This window comes from Pongo pygmaeus, chromosome 19 (genome assembly GCF_028885625.2).
Source record: "Pongo pygmaeus isolate AG05252 chromosome 19, NHGRI_mPonPyg2-v2.0_pri, whole genome shotgun sequence".
In the NCBI taxonomy this organism is placed as follows: Eukaryota; Metazoa; Chordata; class Mammalia; order Primates; family Hominidae; genus Pongo; species Pongo pygmaeus.
In genome coordinates this window covers 1,604,182-1,628,651 of record NC_072392.2, presented here as the reverse complement: position 1 = coordinate 1,628,651, position 24,470 = coordinate 1,604,182, and the positions used below count along the sequence as shown (strand labels likewise).

The following is a 24,470-nucleotide window of genomic DNA, read 5'->3' as shown; positions in this document are numbered from 1 at the left end:
TTTCTTTTTCTTTTTTTATGGTACTTTGTTGCTCTATACTTCAGTGTATGCAAAGGGATCAGCACTTAGGGAGGCTGAGACAGGAGGATCGCTAGAGGTCAGGAGTTCGAGACCAACCTGGCCAACATGGCAAAACCCCGTCTCTACAAAAAATACAGAAAGTAGCTGGGTGTGGTGGCACACGCCTATAGTCCCAGCTACTCGAGAGGCTGAGGCAGGAGGATTGTTTGCATCTGGGAAGCAGAGGCTGCAGTAAGGTGAGATGGCACCACTGTACTCTACCTGAGTGACAGTAAAGCTCTGTCTCAAAAAAAAAAAACTAGCTGGGTGCAGTGGTCCCAGCTACTCAGAGGGTGAGGAGGGAGGATCACTTGAGCCAGGGAGATAAAGCTGCAGTAAACTATGATCGTGTATGTCACCGCACTCCAGCCTGGGTGACTAAGTGAGATCCTGTCTCAAAAAAAAAAAAAAAAATAGAAATGAAGCTGAAGGCCAGGCACAGTGGCTCACCCTTGTACTCCCAGCATTTTGGGAGGCCGAGGCAGGTGGATCACATGAGGTTGGGAGATCAAGACTAGCCCGGCCAGCATAGTGAAACCCTGTCTCTACTAAAAATACAAAAATTGACTGGGTGTGGTGGCGGGCACCTGTAATTCCAGCTATTCAGGAGGCTGAGGTAGGAGAATCGCTTGAACCCGAGAGGTGGAGGTTGCGGTGAGCCGAGATCGCACCACTGCACTCCAGCCTGGCGACAGAGCAAGACTCCATCTCAAAAAAAATAAAAATAAATAAAAATGAAGCTGGAGAATTTATGATGCCAGATTTCAAGATTTACTATAAATCTGCAATGTTTATGACGATGTGGTATTGACATAAGCACCAACATAGAAATCAATTGACATTCCAGAAACAGATACACATATACAGTCCATTGATTTTATCTAAAGTGACTAAGGGGCCGGGCACAGTGGCTCACGCCTGTAATCCCAGCACTTTGGGAGGCCGAGGCAGGCGGATCACGAGGTCAGGAGATTGGGACCATCCTGGCTAACACGGTGAAACCCCGTCTCTACTAAAAATACAAAAAAAAAATTAGCCAGGCGTGGTGGCAGGCGCCTGTAGTCGCAGCTACTCGGGAGGCTGAGGCAGGAGAATGGTGTGAACCCGGGAGGCGGAGCTTGCAGTGAGCCGAGATCACGCCACTGCACCCTAGCCTGGGCGACAGAGCGAGGCTTCGTCTCAAAAAAAAAAAAAAAAAAAAATTAAAAAAATAAATAAATAAAGTGACTAAGTAACTCAACGGAACGGGATAGTGTTTTCAATAAACAGGGCTGGAACAACTGAATATCTATATTAAAAAAAGATCTATATATCATAGATAAAATAGTAAACTTGAAATGCATCACAGACCACAAGGCAAAGCTAAAACTATTAACACTTCTGGAAGAAAACACAGTATAAAAGATTTGTGACCTTGGGTCAGATAGGCAAAGATTTCTTTTTTTTTTTTTTTGAGACTGAGTTTCACTGTTGTTGCCCAGGCTAAAGTGCAATGGCGCGATCTTGGCTCACCACAACCTCCATCTCCTGGGTTCAAGCAATTCTCCTGACTCAGCCTCCTGAGTAGCTGAGGTTACAGGCATGCGCCACCACGCCGGGCTAATTTTGTATTTTTAGAGGCGAGATTTCTCCATGTTGGCCAGGTTGGTCTCGAACTCCCGACCTCAGGTGATCCGCCTGCCTCAGCCTCCCAAAGCGCTGGGATTACAGGCATGAGCCACCGCACCCACCCTAGCAAAGATTTCTTAGGACACACAAACACAACTCTGCAAAAAAACAAAACAAAAACAAACAAAAAAACACAACCTGATAACTTGGACTTTGTCAAAATTTAAAAGTGCACTTCAAAAAAACAAAATTTCAAAAAAGAAAAGGCAAGTCACAGATGGGGAGAAAATATATATAATATTTATATTTAACAAAAGACTACCAAGAATAAAGAATTCTTACAACTCATTAATAAGCACAAAACCCAATTTTTAGGTGAACAAAAGAAGTGAACAGACACTTCTTTTGTGAAGATATACAAATGGCTAGTAAGCTCACGAAGATGCTCAATGTCATTAGTCACCAGAGAAATACAAATAAAACCACAGTGAGATACCATTACGCGTTCACTAGAATACTTGAAATCAAAGACTGATGACTGGCAAGGATATGGAGCAACTAGAATTCTCATAATCACACTGGAAAAGTTTGGCACTTTCTTTTAAACATTCAATTACCTATGACCCAGCAATTACACTCCTAGATATTTATCCCAGAGAAATGAAAACATATTTCCACAAAAAGATTTGTACTTAAATGGTCATAGCATCTTCATTTATAATAGCCAAAAGAGGAAAATAACCCAAATGTGCAATAATAAGTAAATAAACAAATTTTGTTATAGTCATGCAATGGAATACTACTGAGCAATAAAAAGGTACAAATTACTGAATTGACATGGGTAAATCTCAAAAACCATTTTGGTCCACAGTGGTGGCTTGTGCCTGTAATCCCAACACTGTGGGAGGCCAAGGTGGGAGGATCACTTGAGTCCAGGAGTTCAAGATCATCCTGGACAACACACCAAGACTCCTCCTCTACAAAAAATATTTTGAGGCCGGGCGTGGTGACTCACGCCTGTAATCCCAGCACCTTGGGAGGCTGAGGTGGGTGGATCACGAGGTCAAGAGATCGAGACCATCCTGACCACCGTGGTGAAGCCCCGTCTCTACTAAAAATACAAAAATTAGCTGGGGATGGTGGCGCACGGCTGTAATCCCAGCTACTCGGGAGGCTGAGGCAAGAGAATCGCTTGAACCCAGGAGGCAGAGGTTGCAGTGAGCTGAGATTGCGCCACTGCACTCCAGCCTGGCAACAGAGCAAGACAGTGTCTCGAAAAAAAAAAATTTTTTTTTAATTAGCCAAGAGTGGTGGCATGCACCTGTAGTCCCAGCTACTCAGGAGGCTGAGGTGCGAGGATCTCTTGAGGTCAGGAGGTCAAGGCTGGAGTGAGCCATGACTGTGTCGCTGCACTCCAGCCTGGGTGACAGAGACCCTACCTCTGGGGGTAAAAAAAAAAATTGCTGAAAGAAGCCAGACACAAAAGGATAGATATTATTTGATTCCATTTATATGAAGTCTTAGGAAAGGCAAAACTAGAACACTGGTTGCCTAGGGTGAGGACGGAGGTGGGGAAGAAGCAGGAGGAGCTGTGCATTGATGGAAGTATTCTATATCTCCACCGGGGCAATGTGGTTACAGGGGTGCGCACATTTGTCAAAGTTCATCAAGCTGTACACTTAAAATAGGTGCAATTTGGCCGGGCATGGTGGCTTATGCCTGTAATCCCAGCACTGTGGGAGGCCAAGGCAGGCGGATCGTCTGAGGTCAGGAGTTCGAGACCATCCTGGCCAACATGGTGAAACCCCATCACTATTAAAAATACAAAAATTAGCCGGGCGTGGTGGCGTGCACCTGTAACCCCAATTACTAAGGAGACTGAGGCATGAGAACTGCTTGAACCTGGGAGGCAGAGGTTGCAGTGAGCTGAGATCACACCACTGCACTCCAGCCTGGGCAACAAAAGGAAACTGTCTCAAAAAAAAAAAAAAGGTGCAATTTACTATACGTAAGTGAAATGTCAATGACAGTTATTTTTCTAAAAAGCAGTTATTCTGGGGAACGGTACTGGACAAGGTAGGGCAGAAGGTCAGTAATTACATTAAACACCTCTTTCTTTCTTATTTTTAAATGAAATAGAGACAGGATGTTGCTATGTTGCCCAGCCTGGTATCAAACTCTTTCTTGGCCTCAAGGGATCCTCCTGCCTTAGCCTCCCCAAGTGCTGAGATTACACATGTGAGCCACCATGCCCGGCCATAAACACCTTTCTATTCCGTTTGATTTTAAAACCACGTGCATGTATGAGGGGAATTCAAAAAGTACATGAAAAATATGCACTATGAAAAAACTGTGCATGCATTTCAAAAATTTTTTGCACTAAAATAAACTCATACTAACTTGTTATGTCTGAACAAGACCTAGTTTGAGGTACTAAGAAGGATAAGACATCAATCTGAAAAGAGCCCCTATCAGAGCAACATGAATTCTGCTACAATGGAAGCAACAACAAACAACAAATTCAAGGGGAAGCTTGGGTGGAAGAAGGATGAGATCACTTATGAAAGAAAAGTATATGGGGACAATGCTCCAAGGAAATCAGCTGTTTACAAATGGATAACTCATTTTAAGGGACAAGGCCAGGCACAGTGGCTCATGCCTATAATCCCAAAGACTTGGTAGGCAAGGCAGGAGAACTGTTTGGAGACCAAGAGTTCGAGACCAGCTTAGGCAAGATGGCGAAACCCCATCTCTACACAAAATTAAAAAAAAAAAAATGAGCTGGGCATGGTGGCATGCACCTGTACTCCCAGCTACTCAAGAGGTTGAGGTGGAAGGATCACTTGAGCCCAGGAGTTGGAGGTTGCAGTGAGCTATGATCATGCCACTGCACTCCAGCCTGAGAGACAAAGGACAAGACTCTGTCGTTTAAAAAAAATTATGACCAGGTGCAATGGCTCAAGTCTATAATCTCAGGATTTGGGGAAGCCGAGGCAGATCACTTGAGGCCAGGGGTTCAAGACCAGCCTGGCCAACATGATGAAACCTCATCTCTACTAAAAATACAAAAATTAGCTGGGCATGGTGGCACACATCTGTCATCAGTAGACTGAAGCAAAATAATCGCTTGAATGTGGGAGGTGAAGGTTGCAGTGAGTGAGATCGCGCCTCTGCACCCCAGCCTGGGCAACAGAGTGAGACCCTTTAAAAAAAAATCCCTAGTAAGTATATAAAGCAACAAATTTAATACTCAAGGGCACACGTGTTCAAATCTTTACCCCATGGACACATTATTTAACCTCTCTGGACTTCCTTCCTCTGTAAAATGGGAGTACAATAAATAGTTATCTTCCAGGGTTACTCAAGTACTGACTATTAAAGCATCTGTCACATTAGAAATAGTCAAAAACATTAGTTCCTTTCCCCTTTCGTTCTATAATTAAGACACAAATGCTATTTATTCTGTTTACCACAAGAGTTCCACGCATCATCTCTCATTTTACCATGTGACTCTCGCCCAAATGCCTCCACATTTGTGTGGTATTTGCGTACCCTTTGTGGCCTGCGTCTTTTGAACGAAAATGATACCTGCTTTAGCTGATAATCAAAGTCAACAAAGGTTCTCCAACTCATTCCATCATCACAAACACGTGTGAAACTTTCATTCTTCATTTATGAACAACATACTTCACCTACACTGTAAATAGGTTTATAAAATTTTGAGTATTAAAAACATGGCCAGGTGCAGTGGCTCACACCTGTAATCACAGCACTTTGGGAAGCTGAGGCGGGAGGATCGCTTAAGCCCAGGAGTTTGAGACTAGAATGGGCAACAGAGTCAGACCCCATCTCTAAAAAATAAAAAAAGAACTTATCAAATTATTTAATATCTCCATGATCATTCTTTATTTTTTTTTTGAGACAGAGTCTCACTCTGTCACCCAGTCTGGAATGCACTGGTGCAATCTCGGCTCACTGCAACCTCCGCCTCACGGGTTCAAGCAATTATCCTGCCTCAGGCTCTCAAGCAGCAGGGATTACAGGCACATGCCACCACACCCAGCTAATTTTGTATTTTTAGTAGACCAGGGTTTCTCCATGTTGACCAGGCTGATCTCGAACTCCTGACCTCAAGTGATCCACCTGTCTTGGCCTCCTCAAGTGCTTAGATTACTGGCATGAGCCACTGCGCCTGGCCCATGATCAGTCTTTTTAAAAGTGAAGAACCATTCTTTTTTTTTTTTTCTTTTGACATGGAGTTTTGCTCTTGTTGCTGGAGTGCAATGGTGCGATCTTGGCTCACCGCAACCTAGATCTACCTCCCGGGTTCAAGAGATTCTCCTGCCTCAGCCTCCCAAGTAGCTGGGATTACAGGCATGAGCCACCGCGCCTGGTCAAGTGGGCGGATCTCTTGAGGCCAGGCGTTCAAGACCACCCTGGCCTACATGGCGAAACCCTGTCTCTACTAAAAATACAGAAATTAGCAGGGTGTGGTGGTGGGCACCTGTAATCCCAGCTATTAGGGAGGCTAAGACAGGAGAATCGCTTGAACCCGGGGGCAGAGGTTGCAGTGAGCTGAGAATGTGCCACTGCACTCCAGCATGGGCAACAGAGCAAGACTCTGTCTCAAAACAAACAAACAAACAAACACAAAAATAATTTTAAAATGTTAGAAAGAAACTGATAAATCAAACATAAAACTGTATCTGTAATTATTAATAAGTAACATAAATACTGAGCATTTACTATGCATCAGTGTGCTAAGCACTTTAAATTTAATAACTCACTCCATCCTCCTACTAACCTTATGCAATAGATATCATTGCCCTCATTTTACAGAAAAGAAACAGTTTAGTATCTTGCCTCAAGACATGCATCTACTAAGTGAATGGGGTTGTGCGCGGTGGCTCACGCCTGTAATCCCAGCACTCTGGGAGGCCGAAGCAGGTGGATTGCTTGAGGTCAGGAGTTCGAGACCAGCCTGGCCAACATGGTGAAACCCCATCTCTACTAAAAATACAAAAATTAGCCGGGCATCATGGCAGTCTCCTGTAATCTCAGCTACCTGGGAGGCTGAGGGAGGAGAACTGCTTGAACCCAGGAGGCAGAGGTTGCAGTGAGCCAAGATCGTGCCACTGCACTCCAGCCTGGGCAACAGAGCGAGACTCCATCTCAAAAAGAAAAAAAATAAATCAATCAATAAGTGAATGAACAGGAATTGGGGTCTCAAAGGGATTTAGCCTAGTAAGGGAAGTCACAAATGAGCTGAGATATGAAGATACTGTTTGCCAGTGTGGGGAAGAGTGAAGAACCACCCAGGCAGTGGGAAGAAGGAAAAGAATGTTCAGGGCCGGGCACGGTGGCTCACGCCTGTAATCCCAGCACTTTGGGAGGCTGAGGCGGGTGGATCACCTGAGGTTGGGAGTTCGAGACCAGCCTGGGCAACATGGTGAAACCCCCGTGTCTACTAAAAATACAAAAAATTACCCGGGTGTGGTGGTACATGCCTGTAATCCCAGCTACTCTGGAGGCAGAGGCACGAGAATTGCCTGAACCCGGGAGGCAGAGGTTGCAGTGAGCCGAGATTGTGCCACTGCACTCCAGCCTGGGGTGGTAGTGGGGGGGTATGGGGAGAAAGAGCGAGACTCCGCCTCAAAAAAAAAGAAAAAAAAAAAAAGGCCGGGCGCAGTGGCTCACGCCTGTAACCCCAGCACCTTGGGAGGCCGAGGCGGGAGGATCACAAGGTTAGGAGATCGAGAACATCCTGGCTAACACGGTGAAACCCCATCTCTACTAAAAAATACAAAAAATTAGCCGGGCGTGGTGGCGGGTGCCGGTAGGCCCAGCTATTCGGGAGGCTGAGGCAAGAGAATGGCCTGAACCCGGGAGGCAGAGCTTGCAGTGAGCCGAGATGGCGCCACCGCACTCCAGCCTGGGCAACAGAGCGAGATTCCATCTCAAAAAAAAAAAAAAAAAAAAAAAGTTCAAAGGCCCCATGGAAGAAGTTAGGAGTATGGAATACACCAGAAATCTAAATTTAAAAAAAAATGTGGGGGTGACTGGAGAGGTAGGCTGAGAGTATGCCATGGATGGGAATAGTGGCAGGAAGGTATGCTGAGTGGAAGTCAGCAGCTCAGGCAAAAAAAATGATGGTGCCAGCATGGATGGAGAGAAGCCGGTGGACTTGATAGATCTACGCGGAGGTAAAATACACTTCACTTAGTGAGGGTCTGGACGCCCAGGTGATGGATAATGTAGGAGGAATGATTTCTCAATTTCTGGTTAGCACTGAACTGAACAGATAATGGTGCCATCCGTGGAGAGAGGGATCAAGAGGCCCAGACTTAGAAAGATAAAGAATTTGCTTTGGGATATGTATAATGAACTTAAAACCCTCTGAAGCATGGAAGAAGCAGACAGATGACAGAAGTTTGTCTTTTAGAGTAAAGGTGGCTCAGTACAAAGAAATTTGTGAGCAACTGACATACGTTAATAGATGGCAATGGAATTGCCTTGGGGACGGGTGCGGTGGTTTACACCTGTAATTCCAGCATTTTGGGAGGCCGAGGCGGGCGGATCACTTGAGGTCTGGTGTTCGAGATCAGCCTGGCCAACACGATGAAACCAGTCTCTAATAAAAACACAAAAAGTAGTCGAGTGTGGTGGCGCACACATGTAGTCCCAGCTACTCGGGAGGCTGAAACAGGAGACTCGCTTGAACCCGAGAGACGGAGGTTGCAGTGAGCCGAGATCGCACCTCTGCACTCCAGCCTGAGCGACACTCACTGTCGCCCAGGCTGGAGGAAAAAAAAAAAAAAAAATGCCTCGGGAGTCAAGAGGGCCTAGAGGGAGCCTTGATTCAACAAAAATTTACAAAGAGGGGCCTGCAAATAAGACGGGGATAGACCTGCCAAGCTGAGCCACTAAAACCCAAGGAAAAGGGTGTGACCAGAAGCAAGCAGGGCTCCAGCGCAAACGCTGCTGAGAACTCAGGTAAGCTGAAAACGGAAAAGGGCTGGATTTAGCAACTTGGAGTCCACTGGTACCTTCAGCCAGCGTTTTCTACAGCGATCAAGGGGATGACTGGAGTGGGTTAAAGAGTTGATGAGAGGCGAGGAAAGGAAGTGGCTGAAACCAGACAAGAAGTTTGGCTGTGGGTGGGGAAAGGAGAAGAGACAGAAAGTGTCCGCAGGTGGAAGATGTAGAGAAAGGCAAGCGCTTATTTAGTTTGTTCTTAAGTAGGAAAAATGTGAGCATGTTTTAAAGACGATCGAAAGAATGCTTTGAAGAGGGGGTGATGACACTAGAAGGAAGCTCGGCGGGTCCCCACCGCCCCCCGCCATCTCCTCCCCTCGCGTTCATTCCCCGTCGCCCCGGGCTCCCCTCCCCCTCTCCACTCCGCGAGGCTCGGGGCCGCAGCCACCCCAGACCGCCGGCCCGGCCCCCGGCACCTCCTCACCGCAATGGCCCCCTCGCTCAGTTGGCCGACCATGGCTCCACCGCCCAGACTTCCGCGCGGACCCCGCAACAGCTCGAGCTTCCCCTCCCGGGTCCCGCGCGCTGCGCAGTTATTGGCCCGAGAAGTTGCGCGCGCCGCTCCCGCCCCGACGTGCGCGCGGCTCAGGGGCGGGCCCGGGCGCTGCGCAGCCGCCGCATTGGCCGAGGCGCGGCCCACGTGACCCACCCGTGGTCCCAAGCGAGGCCTGGCGCTGGTCGTCGGAAGCGGTGCGGGGCGGTGCGGGGCGGTGCGGGGCGGTGCGGGGCGGAGCGGGGCGTCAAGGGGCGCGCCAGGAGCTGCGCGGGCGCTGGGAGGGAGTCCGGGGCCCAGTTCCCGGCGCCTCTGAGCGGCTCTCGAGGCGTTCTCGCCTCGGTCTCTGGCGAGTGCACGGGTTGGTATCCCAGAGGAGGTTAAAGCTGTTCCTTGAGACCTCAGCTGCTAAATAGGGTCGCAGCAGTGACCCGGTTCCTCCAGCAACGCGGGGCTGACTTCCCGCCCGAGCCAAGCCCTGAGCTTGGCACCGTGGCGGTAGGGGGTCGGGTGTGTCCCCGAAAGGGAATCAGACCCGGCCCCCGTCCTTGGAGAAGAGGACAGTGTGTGGGGGCACTTTATGCCGTGAGTAACCCCACCGCCAGGTAGACGTGGTACAGGCCCCACGGGTGTTGGAATCACAGCTGGGAAATCAGGGACGCCTTCCCGGAGGAGGTGCCATTTGAGCCGAGTCGAAGAACGTGTGGGAATTTTCCAGGTGGACTCCATAAGCCAGGGTAGGGTTGGTCCGGAAAGCATGACTAGCCTATGCCAAAACATTGGAGAGATGAAATAGCTTGGCAAGCCAGGGATAGCAATGAGTAGTTCAGTATGCAAGGGTGCAGAGGAGTAAGTGACACCTGAGAATTAGAAAGTCAGCCAAGGGTCAAGTAAGGACGGTTTTGTCCTGGGCTTCCCGGTATGCTTGGAGTAGCGTCGATGAATTTAAGGCAGAGCACTGACTTCTGTCTCAGTGTTGGAGGCTGGATTGAAAGTGGGGAGTGGTGCCAATGGCATGGACACTAATTATGACACTCTAGGAAGAATGCCAGACGAGATGGTGAGGACTTAATCCGAATGCTGAACTATGTAAGAGAGAGAAATACCTTGTTAATTGAATAGTTGCTGGGGTGGGTGAGAAAGAAAAATCTGGGATGTGTCTCAGGTTTCAGACTTGAGAAACTAGAGAGGGATCAGGCCGGGCACGGTGGCTCACGCCTGTAATCCCAGCGCTTTGGGAGGCCGGGCTGGCGGATCACCTGAGGTCAGGAGTTCGAGACCAGCCTGGCCAACATGGTGATACCCCGTCTCTACTAAAAATACAAAAATTAGCTGGGCGTAGTGGCACGCATCTGTAATCCCAGCTACTCAGGAGGCTGAGGCAGGAGAATTGCTTGAACCTGAGAGGCGGAGGGTGCAGTGAGCCGAGATCGTGCCACTGCACTCCAGCCTGGGCAGCAGAGCAAGACTCTGCCTCACAAAAAAAAAAAAAAAAAAGACACTAGAGGATCTAAGAGGACACGGATGGTAGCTATCTAGTCAGCTTCGTCTTTGTATAACCATCACCTGCATGGTGCCTGTGACAAAGTAGTCTTTCAGTAAATACTTCTGAATGGAAGGATGTTGAGTGAATTGCTGTAAGAGAATATAGATACTTCCTTAGCATATAAACTAGAGGAAAAGACCACAAGAATTGGTTTTATTGCTTCAGGCTTCCTTGAATGAAATCTTGATTTTTTTTTTTTTTCGAGACAGAGTCTTGCTCTGTCGCCCAGGCTGGAGTGCAATGGCACGATCTCAGCTCACTGTAACCTCTGCCTCCCCAGTTCACGCAGTTCTCTTGCCTCAGCCTCCCGAGTAGCTGGGACTACAGGTGTGCGCCACCACACCCGGCTAATGTTTTTGTATTTTTAGTAGAGATGGGGTTTCACTGTGTTAGCCAGGATGGTCTCCATCTCCTGACCTCGTGATCCACCCGCCTCGGCCTCCCAAAGTGCTGGGGTTACAGGCGTGAGCCACCGCACCTGGCTGAACTCTTGATTTTCTAAAATTGTGCATTTGTAAGATTCCTGTTTTCTTACTCATTTTATAGATCAAAAGCAGCATGGATCTGCCTGTGGATGAGTGGAAATCATATCTGCTTCAAAAGTGGGCTTCACTCCCGACGTCTGTTCAGGTCACAATTTCTACAGCAGAGACCTTGAGGGATATCTTTCTTCACTCCTCTTCACTTCTTCAGTAAGTAAATCAAGCTTTAACAAGGGAATTGTGAGCTGAAAAATGTTCTATTTTGTCATTTGCTCTGAAGTAATCTGTCTCTCTTTTTCTTAAATAAAGATTGAGTCTTGCTATGTTGCCCCAGGCTGGTCTCAAATTTCTGGGCTCAAGCAGTCCTCCAACCTTGGCCTCCCGAAGTGCTGGGAGTACAGGCGTGAGCCACCATGTCTGGCCCGGTAATATCTCTTTTTGATGGAAAATGCCTGAAGTACTTTTCCTGGTTCGTTTCTATCTCAGCATGTCCTGTGAACTAATTCACTTCTGTCGTCTTACAGGATTAGTTAGATCTTTCCTCAGGAAAGCTCTCCCTGAGCCTCAACTGGGCCATCTTCACTCTTTGTACATTTACAACACCATGTGATTTTCCTTTATATATGTGTGGGCTCTTTTGACTAATGCCTGCCTTTGCCGCTAGATTGTGAACTTCATGAGGGAAGGGATCATGTTTGTATTTGTGTGTCTTTCTTTTTTTTTTTTTTTTTCGAGACAGGGTCTCACTCTGTCGCCCAGGCTAGAGTGCAGTGGCGCAATCTCAGCCCACTGCCTCCACCTCCTGGGTTCAAGCGATTCTCGTGTCTCAGCTTCCCGAGTATTTGTGATTGCAGTCGCACACCACCATGCCCAGCTAATTTATTTATTTATTTATTTATTTATTTTAATTTTTTGAGACAGGGTCTCACTCTGTCACCCAGGCTGGAGTGCAGTGGCACGATCTCAGCTCACTGCAACCTCCCACCTCCTGGGTTCAAGCGATTCTCATGCCTCAGCGTCCTGAATAGCTAGGATTACAGGCGCACGCCATCATTGCCTGGCTCATATTTTTGTATTTTTAGTAGAGACAGGGTTTCACCATGTTGGCCAGGCTGGTCTCGAACTCTTGCCCTCAAATGATCCGCCCACCTCAGCCTCCCAAAGTGCTGGGATTACAGGCATGAGCCACTGTGCCTGGCCTGTTTGTCTTTCTATAGACAAAAATAGTGCAATGTCAAAAAATAAGTGCTCAGTAAACATTAATTGAATGACAACTTGGTAATGTATATAAAGTTCTTAGTTTAGTGACTGGCTCATATTAGTGCTTAATATGACATATAAAGCAGAACCTTATATATTTGCAGATCCACAAACACACACCTTTCAAGTTCAAGGTTGACATCTTTATCTTTGTGCCAGGAACTGGCATAGTGCCTGGCAGTTAGTAGGCGCTCATATATTAATTGAATGAAATAATGAGTTCAGTTTTGAGGCTTGCCAGTTCAGATACTCGGTACAATTAGGGTTATACTTTTTTTGTTATTCTTCTTTTCTTTTCTTTTCCTTTCTTTTTTTTTTTTTCCAGACAGAGTTTTGCTCTTGTTGCCCAGGCTGGAGTGCTGTGGCGCAGTCTCGGCTCACTGCAACCTCTGCCTCCCAAGTTCAAGTGATTCTCCTGCCTCAGCCTCCCGAGTAGCTGGGATTGCATGCCACCATACCCGGCTAATTTTGTATTTTTAATAGAGATGGAGTTTCGCCATGTTGGGCAGGCTGGTCTCCAACTCCTGGCCTCAGCTGATCCGCCTGCCTTGGCCTCCCAAAGTGCTGGGATTGCAGGCATGAGCCACTGCGCCTGGCCCCCTGGTGCTTTTTTATTTCTCATGTGTCTTGCCTATTTGTGTTCCTTGCCCATTTTCTAGCAGGTTGTCTTTCTTTCTCTTGTTCATTTGTAGGAGATCTTCATAAATCTAGCTGTATAATTCTTTGCTATATAAGTTATTATTCGCTATATAAATTATTCCCAATCTGTTTATCTTTTTTACCCTATTTACAATGTAAATTTTTTACATTTACATTGTATATAAATTGTGTATATATGTTTTAAATTTTTAAATTTCCTTTAAAATTTTTTTAGAGACAAGGTCTCTCAGTATGTTGCTCAAGTTGACCTCGAGCTCCTGGGCTCAAACGATCCTCCTGTCTTGCTTAGGATGGTGGAGTAAACCATCCTAAGCAAGACACACAACCCAGAAGCTATAAAAGAAGATGAGGTTGGGTGCAGTGGCTCATACCTGTAAACCTAGCACTTTGGGAGTCAGAGCTGGGAGGATTGCTTGAGCCCAGGAGCCTGGGCAACATAGTGAGATTCCATCTCCATAAACAAATTTTAAAAATTAGCCAAGCATGGTGGCATGTGCCTGTCGTCCCAGCTACTCAGGAGGCTGAGGTGGGAGGATCACTTGAACCTGGGAGGCCAAGGCAACAGCAAGCCTTGATTATGCCACTGTACTCCAGCCTGGGTGACAGAACAAGACTATTTCTCAACAACAACAACAACAAAAAAGGAAAATAACAGACAGGTCTGTATAAAAATGAAGCCAGACAAGGTGACATGTGCCTGTAATTCCAACTACTTGGGAGTTGATAAAAATGTTCTTTGTTTTCTGCTAACATTTGTTTACCTTTAGCTCTCTAATCCTTCTGCACTTTTTCCTCCAGCTTTATTGAGGTATAATTGACAAAATAGACGTTTAAGGTGTACAACATGATGTTATGATGTATGTATACATCTCCAGTTGATTTTGTGTACTATGTGAAGGAGTATTCTCACTTTTTTCCCAGGTGGACAAGTTTTCTATAGCATTTAATGCATGACGCATCCTTTCCCCAGTGCTTGCAAATGCCACACTTATTAAAAATTAAATTCCTACTCATGTTACTCCATTCTCACGTTGCTATCAAGAAATACCCAAGACTGGGTAATTTATAAAGAAAAGAGGTTTAATTGACTCACACACGGCTGGGAAGGCCTCAGGAAACTTACAATCATGGTAGAAGACGAAGGGGAAAAAGGCACAGCCCTCACAGGGTGGCAGGAAGGAGAAGTGCTGAGCAAAGGGGGAAAGCCCCTTATAAAATCATCAGATTTCACTGGGCGCGGTGGCTCACGCCTGTAATCGCAGCACTTTGGGAGACTGGGGCAGGAGGATCACTTGAGGTCAGGAGTTCAGGACCAGCCCAGCCAACATGATGAAACCCCATCTCTACTAAAAATGCAAAAAAAAAAATTTAGCCAGGCATTGTGGCGTGTGCCTGTAACCCCACCTACTCAGGAGGCTGAGGCAGGAGAATTGCTTGAACCTGGGAGGCGGAGGTTGCAGTGAGCTGAGATTGTGCCACTGCACTCCAGCCTGGGCGACAGAGCAAGACTCCATCTCAAAAAGTAAAAATCAAATAAAAATAAAATAATCAGACTTCGTGAGAACTCACTCACTATCACGAGAACAGCATGGGGAAACCACTCCCACGATTCTATTACCTCCCATCGGGTCCCTACGACAACACAGCCTTCTGGGAAAGCTGTGTTTCCCAGATTTGGGATTTGGGTGGGGACACAGACAAGCCATATCACTACTTATCCACAGATTTGTTTCTAGGCTCTAGGTCTGTGCCGAAACAAAAGGGTTTTAATTACTGTGACTTTATAGTGTCATTTTATTATTATTATTTTTCTTTTGAGACTGAGTCTCGCTCTGTCACCCAGGCTGGAGGGCAGTGGTGCAATCTCAGCTCACTGCAACCTCTGCCTCCCAGGTTCAAGCGATTCTCCTGCCTCAGCCTCCCGAGTAGCTGGGATTACAGGTGCTTGCCACCATGCCCAGCTAATGTTTGTATTTTTAGTGGAGACGGGGTTTCACCATGTTGTCTAGGCTGGTCTCAAACTCCTGACCTCAGGTGACCCACCCACCTTGGCCTCCCAAAGTCCTGGAATTACAGGTGAGCCACCCCGCCTGGCCTATAGTATCATTTTAGAAACTCTAGAACTCTTCAAGTTCAAGTAACAGAAACCCACCTCAAAGTATGAAATTTTTAGCTATGAAACTAGGCTATCTGAAGGGAGATCTATTTTCAGGCTAGGTTGTATTCAGGGGCTCAAAGGATGTCATCAGAATGTGTATTTCTTCATGTGTCATACAGATTCTCTCCATCTAGTGGGCGCTATAACCATTCACAGCCCTGGGCACACCCTGATAGTGTAATAACACCCCAGGGGAAGAGGCTATCTTTCTGAAGTTTCAGCAGAAAACTTCTGGGTTGGGCTCAGGTCAACTGAACTTTGATCATATGCACATCCCTTCAACCAGAGGTATGAGACTCCTCTGATTGGCCAGGCCTACGTCATGTGCCCAACCCTGCTGTGAAATGGGGTCTGCCCTACCTCACCCTCAAGAAATGGATTCCCCACTCAGATTTACCGGAAGTAGAGAGAAGGGGTACTTGAAAGCAGAGAAGTCTCAGTACCCAAGTGGCTTCCAGGAAGTGGCCCAGAGGCCAGCTTCCTGCTCGCACACACACAGTCATTGTTCTTATTCAGAATATCTTGGGTATTTTGTGTGCATTTCCCCCATGTGAACTTTAGAATTGGCTAGTCAAGTTCTATTTTATTTTATTTTTTGAGACGGACTCTCACTCTGTTGCCCAGGCTAGAGTGCAGTGGCGCGATCTGGGCTCACTGCAAGCTCCACCTCCTGGCCATTCTCCTGCCTCAGCCTCCCGAGTAGCTGGGACTACAGGCGCCCGCCACCACGCCCGGGTAATTTTTTTTTTTTTTTTTTTTTTGTATTTTTAGTAGAGATGGGGTTTCACCGTGTTAGCCAGGATGGTCTTGATCTCCTGACCTCATGATCCACCTGCCTCAGCCTCCCAAAGTGCTGGGATTACAGGCGTGAGCCACCGCGCCTGGCCAGCTTGTCAAGTTCTGTAAAAAATGTTGTTGGGCTTTTGATTGGGAATGTGTTGGATTTATAGATTCATTTAAGGAGAACTGACACCTTTACAATATGGAATTTCCTAATCCAAATAAAGGGTACGTCTTCCCATTTATTTAAGGCTTGTTTTACGTCCTTAAGTAAAGTTTTATAGTTTTCTTTATATAGGCCTTACACATTTCGTGTTCGACTTATTCTTGTTGTAAGGTTTTTGTTGTTATTGTGAATAAGCCTTTCCCCCCCGGTTACATTCTCTAATTGGTAATTGGTGGTGTAAATAAAAGGTAAGAGTTTTAAAATCATCTGGCCGGGTGCGGTGGCTCACACCTGTAATCCCAGCATGTTGGGAGCCCAAGGCAGGTGGATCACCTGAGGTCAGGAGTTCAAGACCAGCCTGGGCAACGTGGTGAATGAAACCCTGTCTCTACTAAAAATACAAAAAATTAGCTGGCCATGGTGGCGGGCACCTGTAATCCCAGCTGATACCATGGCGGGTTATGGTAGCCTCAGAATGAATTGGAGAGCTTCCCGCCTTTTTCTATGCTCTGAAATAGCTTATATAATATAGGAATTACGTGGTTCTTAAAGGCTAGTAGAAAAATCCTGTAAAACTATGTAGACAGGATGCCTTAGTGAAAATATTTTCCTTCCTTAGTTTAATTTTTTATCAGAATAATATGCATACATACTTTAAGAAATCAAATAGTGCTTCAAAACTTATCAGGAAAAACAGCAACTCCCTGTCCACTCTTCCCCATTCCTGATTCTTATTCCCCAGAGACAGCTACTTTAACTGTTTCTTCTGGCATTTAATTTTTTTTTTTTTTTTTTTGTGAGTCAGAGTCTCACTCTGTTACCCAGGCTGGAGTGCAGTGGCGTGATCTCCTTTCACTGCAACCTCTGCCTCCCAGGTTCCAGTGATTATCTTGCCTCAGCTTCCCGAGTAGCTGGGATTACAGGCATGCACTACTATGCCCAGCTAATTTTTATATTTTTAGTAGAGACGGAGTTTCACCATGTTGGCCAGGCTGGTCTCAAACTCCTGACCTCAAGTGATCCACCCACCTCAGCCTCCCAAAGTGCTGGGGTACAGGCATAAGCCACCACACCAGACCTTTTTTTTTTTTTTTTTTTTTTTTTGAGACAGGATCTCACCCTGCTGCCCAGGCTGGAGTGCAATGGCGCGATCTCAGCTCACTGCAACCTCTGCCTCCCAGGTTCAAGCGATTCTCACGCCTCAGCCACCCAAGTAGCTAGGATTACAGGTGTGCGCCATCACACTCAGCTAATTTTTGTATATTTAGTAGAGATGGGGTTTCACCATGTTGGCCAGGCTGGTCTCAAACTCCCAACCTCAGGTGATCTGTCCACCTTGTTCTCCCAAAGTGCTGGGATTACAGGCGTGAACCACTGTGTCCAGCCTTCTGACACTTAATTTATATTTCTAAACATTGCAAATACTTCTCTTTCTTGAGTTTGTATAATTTTAGATGTAATTTTGCTCTCTTATTCCCAACTCACAGGTGTATACTTTGTTTTTTGTTTTTGTTTTTTTGAGACGGAGTTTCGCTCTTGTCGCCCAGCCCGGAGTGCAATAGCGCCGTCTTGGCTCACAGCAACCTCCGCCTCCTGGGTTGAAGCAATTCTGCCTCCACCTCCCGAGTAGCTGGGATTACAGGCGTGCACCACCACGCCCAGCTAATTTTGTATTTTTTGTAGAGACAGGATTTCTCCACATTGGTCAGGCTGCTCTCAAACTCCTGACCTCAGGTGATCCACCCTCCTCGGCCTCCCAAAGTGCTGGGATGACAGGCGTGAACCACCGTGCCCGGCCTATACTTTGTTTTTCCCTCATTCCCTCATGATAACTGTTATAATATAACCTATAGAGTATTAAATAGATTGAACCAACATTCAACGCATACGTTCTTATGTCTGTGTGAATCTTGCTCACATGAACTGCGAAGGATGCTTTGAATTACATTTCCTTTCTTGTTGTGCTCTCGTTTCCCCTGGGGTTAATAAATCACCTCCATTTTTGTTTGCTCTGTATGTCTCTCACTAATTCATACCCACATCTCTCTCCTTAAAAACAAGTTAGCTCAAAGAGCTATTTGTAAGTCTGTTCAATCACAATCTAAAGTAACCAAAAAAGATTTAAACTTCTGATCTCCACATGCATGCCTGTTAGGTAAAAATAGGAACTGGCCCTTTAAAGTTTAAAGCCAAGCACACACTTTTCTTTCTTGCCAATGGACATTCTTTGAGGAATGTTTTCCCACAAGAGATGCCTTTCATCTATTGAAAACCTTTTGAGACAGAAGACCTCCCACTGTCCACCCCTACCTCCCCACTCCGGCAATTAAGAATCTCCCAGAGTGTCGTAGGAAATTCTTAATAGCTTCACTATCCACGTTCACAGCCTTATTGTTTGTTTTTATTTTGTGCTGATTCAACTGGAATAACCTGTGTCAGAAAACAAGGAAGTGCTCGAAGACTAATAGATTTATATAAAAAAGAGCGTAGGCCAGGTATGGTGACACCACTCACACCTGTAATCCCAACACTTTGGGAGGCTCAGGCAAGAGGATCGCTGGAGCCCAGGAGTTTGAGACCAGCCTGGGCAACATAGTGAGACTGTGTCTCCACAAAAAAATAAAAAGTTAGCTGGGCATGGTGTCACATGCCTGTAGTCATAGCTACTTGGGAGGCTGAGGTGGGAAAATTGCTTAAGCCCAGGATGTCGAGGCTGTAGTGAGCTGTGATGGTACTACTGTCCTCTAGCCTGGGCAATAGAGCAAGACCCTGGATCAAAAACAACAAAAAAGAACATAGGAACCAGTCAAATATTAGCATAATTTGACCATGAAAAAGTATAATGATGAGAATAGTTTATGATAATAAATTGTTTAAGTCCATAGTGGTACTCTAATATCTGAGTTTACTTTCTTAATTGACTTTTGGCCAGGCACGGTGGCTCATGCCTGTAATCCCAGCACTTTGGGAAGCCAAAGCGGGCGGATCACCTGAGCTCAGGAGTTTGAGATCAGCCTGGCCAACATGGCGAAACCCCATGTCTACTAAAAATGCAAAAATCAGCTGGGCGTGGTGTCAGGTGCCTGTAATCCCAGGTACTTGGGAGGCAGAGGCAGAAGAATTGCTTGAACCCCAGAGGCGAAGGTAGCAGTGAGCCAGGATCACGCCACTGCACTCCAGCCTGGGAAACAGAGTGAGACTGTCTCAAAACAAACAAAAATAAGTAAATACATCTTATGTCTGTGTAAATATTGCTCACACGAAACAAGGAAAAGGAGAAAGTTTGTCTTTACAAAAGATTGCCAACTAATAAATTTAGAAATAATGGTAGAATTAGAAAAATCACCGTTTTGTAACTCCTAGTGTGATGAGTGATTCTGGCAATTATCAGTGGATGCTCAAACCTTTAGAAATACCATCACTGGGAAACAGGCTTTTCACATGATCTCAAAGTATGGCCCTATAGAGTATTTAAGTACAAGGGAAAGGTGTCTTTACATTGCAAAGATTCAGCAATTGCCACCTTAAGTAAGTGACCAAACTTAGCTTCCACAATACTGGGGAGACATTATATGTCTCCTGATTTGAGGCAACAAGAAGTATATAGATTTAACTATATAGTCATTTTTGTTTGTTTGTTTTGAGACGTAATCTCGCTCTGTCTCCCAGGCTGGAGTGCAGTGGCACGATCTCTGCTCACTGCAACCTCTGCTTCCCAGATTCAAGTGATTCTCCTGCCTCAGCCTCCTGGGTAGCTGGGATTACAGGCATGTGCCACTGTGCCTGGCTTATTTTTGTATTTTTAGTAGAGACAGGGTTTCACCACGTTGCCTAGAGTGGTCTCGAACTTCTGACCTCAGGTGATTCGCCTGCCTCGGCCTCCCAAAGTGCTGGGATTACAGGTGTGAGCTACCACACCCAGCGTATTCTTAATAAAAATTGTTTAATGTGAATCTAACCATGAGGAAACAATGAGGTGAAACCAGAATGTGAAACATTTTTCTGGTGTTGAATCTTTTAAAAAAAATTACTCATTAAAAAAAAAATTGTAATTGGCCAGGTGCAATGGCTCACACCTATAATCCCAGCACTTTGGGAGGCTGAAGCAGGTGGATCCCTTGAGCCCAGGAGTTTGAGGCCAGCCTGGGCAACACAGCGAGACCCCATCTCTATTTTATAAAAATAAAAAGTAATTTAGCCGGGCGTGGTAGTATGTGCCTATAGTCCCAGCTACTCGGGGGGCTGAGGCAGGAGGTAGAGGTTGCAGTGAGCAGAAGTCATACCATTGCACTCCAGCCTGAGCAATGGAAGTGAGACCCTGTCTCAAAAAAAAAATTTAAAATAAATTTAAAAATTATAGCACTATCTAAAAAGAGGCTAAAAAGAAATAACTAAATTCAATACATGAGAACGTTGATCTTGGATTGGTTAGGGTGAAAAAAGATACAACCGACATTTTAGGAATAATTGATAACATTTAAATTTAAATATTTGAATTACTGCTAATTTTTTAGTGATAATGATATTATGGTAATATAGGAGAATGTCCTTATTTTTAAAGCAGAGGCCTACGAATATTTAGAGGTGAACATCCATGATGCCTGTACTTACTTTCAAATGGCTTAGAGAAAAAATGGTGCATATGTGGATGTGTCCCAGTTATTAAGCTATTATGTCCAATCTCAGTAATCTGCACTCTACTTTGGGGCCAGAGCTGGGACTTTCTGCTTCGCCAGTTAGCTCCATGAAAGGCTTTACATCCCCAGGGTTCTAGAGAGAGAGGGCAAGACTGGAGAAAGAAAAAATGTGCTTTTTTCTGTCTGTATCCTAATCACAATCTACATGCAAAAGGCTGAAGTTGGGCCTTCATATACACAAATTAACTCAAAATGGATCATAGACCTAAAGTTAAGAGCTAAGATTGTAAACTTCTTTTTTTTTTTTTTGTGAGACAGAGTCTCACTCATGTCACCCAGGCTGGAGTGCAGTGGCAGGATCTCGGCTCACTGCAAGCTCCGCCTCCTGGGTTCATGCCAGTCTCCTGCCGCAGCCTCCCGAGTAGCTGGGATTACAGGTGCTTGTCACCACGCCCAGCTAATTTTTTGTATTTTTAGTAGAGACAGAGTGTCACCGTGTTAGCCAGGATGGTCTCGATCTCCTGACCTCATGATCGCCCGCCTCGGCCTCCCAAAGTGCTGAGGCATGATCCACCGTGCCTGGCCAATTGTAAACTTCTTAAAAGAAAACATAGGGGAAAATCTTGACATTGGATTTAGCAGTTACTTCTTGCATTTGACACCAAAAGTACAGGCAACAAAAGAAAAACTGTACTTCATCAAAATTAAAAACTTCTAGGCTGGGCATGGTGGCTCACAGCTGTCATCCCACCACTTTTTTGAGAGGCCAAGGCAGAAGGGTCACTTGAGCCCAGGAGTTTGAGACCAGCCTGGGTGCAACAAGTGAGACCCCGTCTCTACAAATAATATAGCCAGGCATGGTGGCGCATGCCTGGAGCCCCAGCTACTCAGGAAGCTGAGGTGGAGGATTACTTGAGCCTGAGAGGTCAGTCAAGGCTGGAGTGAGCCATGACCAAGCCGACTACACTCCAGCCTGAAAAAGTTTTAGGCCAGGCGCGGTGGCTCACGCCTGTCATCCCAGCACTTTGGGAGGCCGAGGTAGGCAAATCAGTTGAGGTCTGGAGTTGGAGACCAGCCTGGCCAACATGGTGAAACCCTGTCTCTACTAAAAATACAAAAATTAGCCATGCGTGGTGGTGCATGCCTGTAATCCCAGCTACTCGGGAGGCTGAGGCGGGAGAATCGCTTGAACCCGGGAGGCGGAGGTTGCAGTGGCCAAGAAACTGCACTCCAGCCTGGGCAACAGAGCGAGACTCTGTCTTAAAAAAAAAAAAAAAAAAAAAAAAAGGTTTTGTGCACCAAAGGACAGTATCAAGAGAGTGAAAAGATAACCCACAGAATGGGAGAAACTATTTGCAAATCATAGATAAGAAATTAATATCTGGAATATATAAAGAACTCCTACAACTCAATAACAAAAAAATCGGATTAAAAAATAGGCAAAGGACTTGACTCATTTCTCCAAAGATACACAAACAGCCAGTAAACACACGAAAAGACGTTCAACATCATTCATAATCAGAGAAACACACACCAAAACCACAGTGAGAGATCACTTCACACACCTACAAAAAGGCAATAGTGTGCGATCATTGTGCCCGTAGCTAGACTGTGCCTGTTGCCCAGGTTAGAGTGCAGAATAGCTACTGTCCTCCAGCCTGGGCGACAAAGGGATACTCCATCTCTTAAAGTTTTTTGTTTTTTTTTGAGACAGAGTCTCACTCTGTCACCCAGGCTGGAGTACAGTGGCATGCTCTGGGCTCACTGCAACCTCCGCCTCCTGGGTTCAAATGATTCTCTTGCCTCAGCCCCCCGAGTAGCTGGGATTACACACACGCACCACCACACCTGGCTAATTTTTTGTATTTTTGGTAGAGACGGGGTTTCACCTTGTTAGCCAAGACGGTCTCGATCTCCTGACCTCGTGATCCACCCGCCTCCACCTCCCAAAGTGCTGGGATTACAGGCGTGAGCCACCGCGCCTGGCCAAAAAAAAATTTTTTTAATAAGTGAAATTCTGCTTTATACTACAACATGATGTACCTTGAAAACTTTTTGCTAAGAGAAATAAGTTTAGACACAAAAGGAAAAGTAATATAAGATTACATTTACATGAAATACCTAGAATAAGTAAATTCACAGAGGCAGAAAGCAGAATGGAGGTTGCCAGGGGATGTGGAGAGGGAGGAATGAGGAGTTATGGTTTAATGGGTAGAGTTTCAGCACAGGATGGTGAGAAACTTCTGGAAATGAATAGTGCTGATGGTTGGACAATATGAATGTACTTAATGCCAGTGAACTGTACACTTAAAAAATGGTTTAAATAGGCCGGGCGTGGTGGCTCACACCTGTCATTCCAGCACTTTGGGAGGCCGAGGCGGGCGGATCACCTGAGGTCAGGAGTTCAAGACCAGTGTGGCCAACATGGCAAAACCCCATCTCTCCTAAAAAGACAAAAATTAGCCGGGTGTGGTGGCAGGTGCCTGTAATCCCAGCTACTCGGGAGGCTGAGGCAGGAGAATCACTTGAACCCAGGAGGCGGAAATTGCAGTGAGCCAAGATCGCACCATTGCACTCCAGCCTGGATGACAGAGTGAGACTTCGTCTCCAAAAAAAAAAAAAAAAAAAAAAATAGATTGCTTGTTCCATCTTACTACCTCAATTTTATTTTTTTTTATTTTTTATTTTTTTTTTGAGGCAGGGTCTTGCTGTGCTGACTGGGCTGGAGTGCAGTGGTGTGATCATAGCTTGCTGCAGCCCTGACCTTCCGGGCTCAAGCGATCCTCCCACCTCAGCCTCAATTTTTTTATCATAATATTCCAGAAGAAATTAAAAAAAAAAAGAGAATCGGCTGGATGCAGTGACTTCACACCTGTAATCCTAACACTTTGGGAGGCCAAGGCAGGAAGATCACTTGAGCTCAGGAGTTTGAGACCAGCCTGGGCAACGTATTGAGACATCATCTCTACTAAAAAACCAAAAAGTAGTCTGGGCACAGTGACTCACACATGTAATCCCAGCACTTTGGGAGGCCAAGCGAGGCAGGAGGATCACCTGAGCCCAGGAGTTCGAGACCAGCCTGGGCAGCACAGGCGACCCCATCTCTTAAAAACAAAAATCAAAAAATTAGCCAGGCATGGTGGTGCATACCTGTGGTCGTCACTACTGAGGAAGCTGAGGTGAGAGGACTGCTTGAGCCCAGCAGGTTAAGGCTGCACTGAACTATGATGGAGCCACTGTATTCCACCCAGGGTGACAGAGTGAGACCATGGCTCAAAAAAAAAAAGAAAAGAAAATAGAACATCCATTTGCTTTTCAAAAGTCCAAGTCAATGACTGAGTTAACCTGGTACCTGGAGAAAAGAATGAATTGTTGCAGCTTAGTTCCTCATTACACTGAAGTATAATTAAAAACCATTGAGTTGACCGGGCGTGATGGCTCACACCTGTAATCCTAGCACTTTGGGAGGCCAAGGCGGGTGGATCATGAGGTTAGGAGTTGGAGACCTGCCTGATCAACATGGTGGAACCCCGTCTCTACTAAAAAGACAAAAATTAGCTGGGTGTGGTGGCTGGCGCCTGTAAT

The 24,470-nt window shown here is 46.0% G+C and overlaps 2 protein-coding genes across 6 annotated transcripts in view; one reads left to right on the top strand and one right to left on the bottom strand.

Moving 5' to 3' along the window:
- Positions 1 to 9,376, bottom strand: part of RPA1 (replication protein A1) — a 67,405-nt gene extending 58,029 nt beyond the window's left edge. The window contains exon 1 of the mRNA XM_054459762.1: positions 9,128 to 9,376. Within this exon, the coding sequence (XP_054315737.1) occupies positions 9,128 to 9,160 (33 nt within the window). The 5' untranslated portion in view covers positions 9,161 to 9,376. The remainder of the gene's footprint in view (positions 1 to 9,127) is intronic.
- Positions 9,262 to 24,470, top strand: part of SMYD4 (SET and MYND domain containing 4) — a 50,042-nt gene continuing 34,833 nt past the window's right edge. Inside the window, exons 1-2 of one of the 5 annotated variants that reach the window (XM_054459757.2) lie at positions 9,262 to 9,393; positions 11,289 to 11,434. In XM_054459757.2, the coding sequence (XP_054315732.1) occupies positions 11,301 to 11,434 (134 nt within the window). In that variant the 5' untranslated portion in view covers positions 9,262 to 9,393; positions 11,289 to 11,300. The other 4 variants (XM_054459755.2, XM_063655721.1, XM_054459758.2 and 1 more) reach the window with 4 other exon arrangements.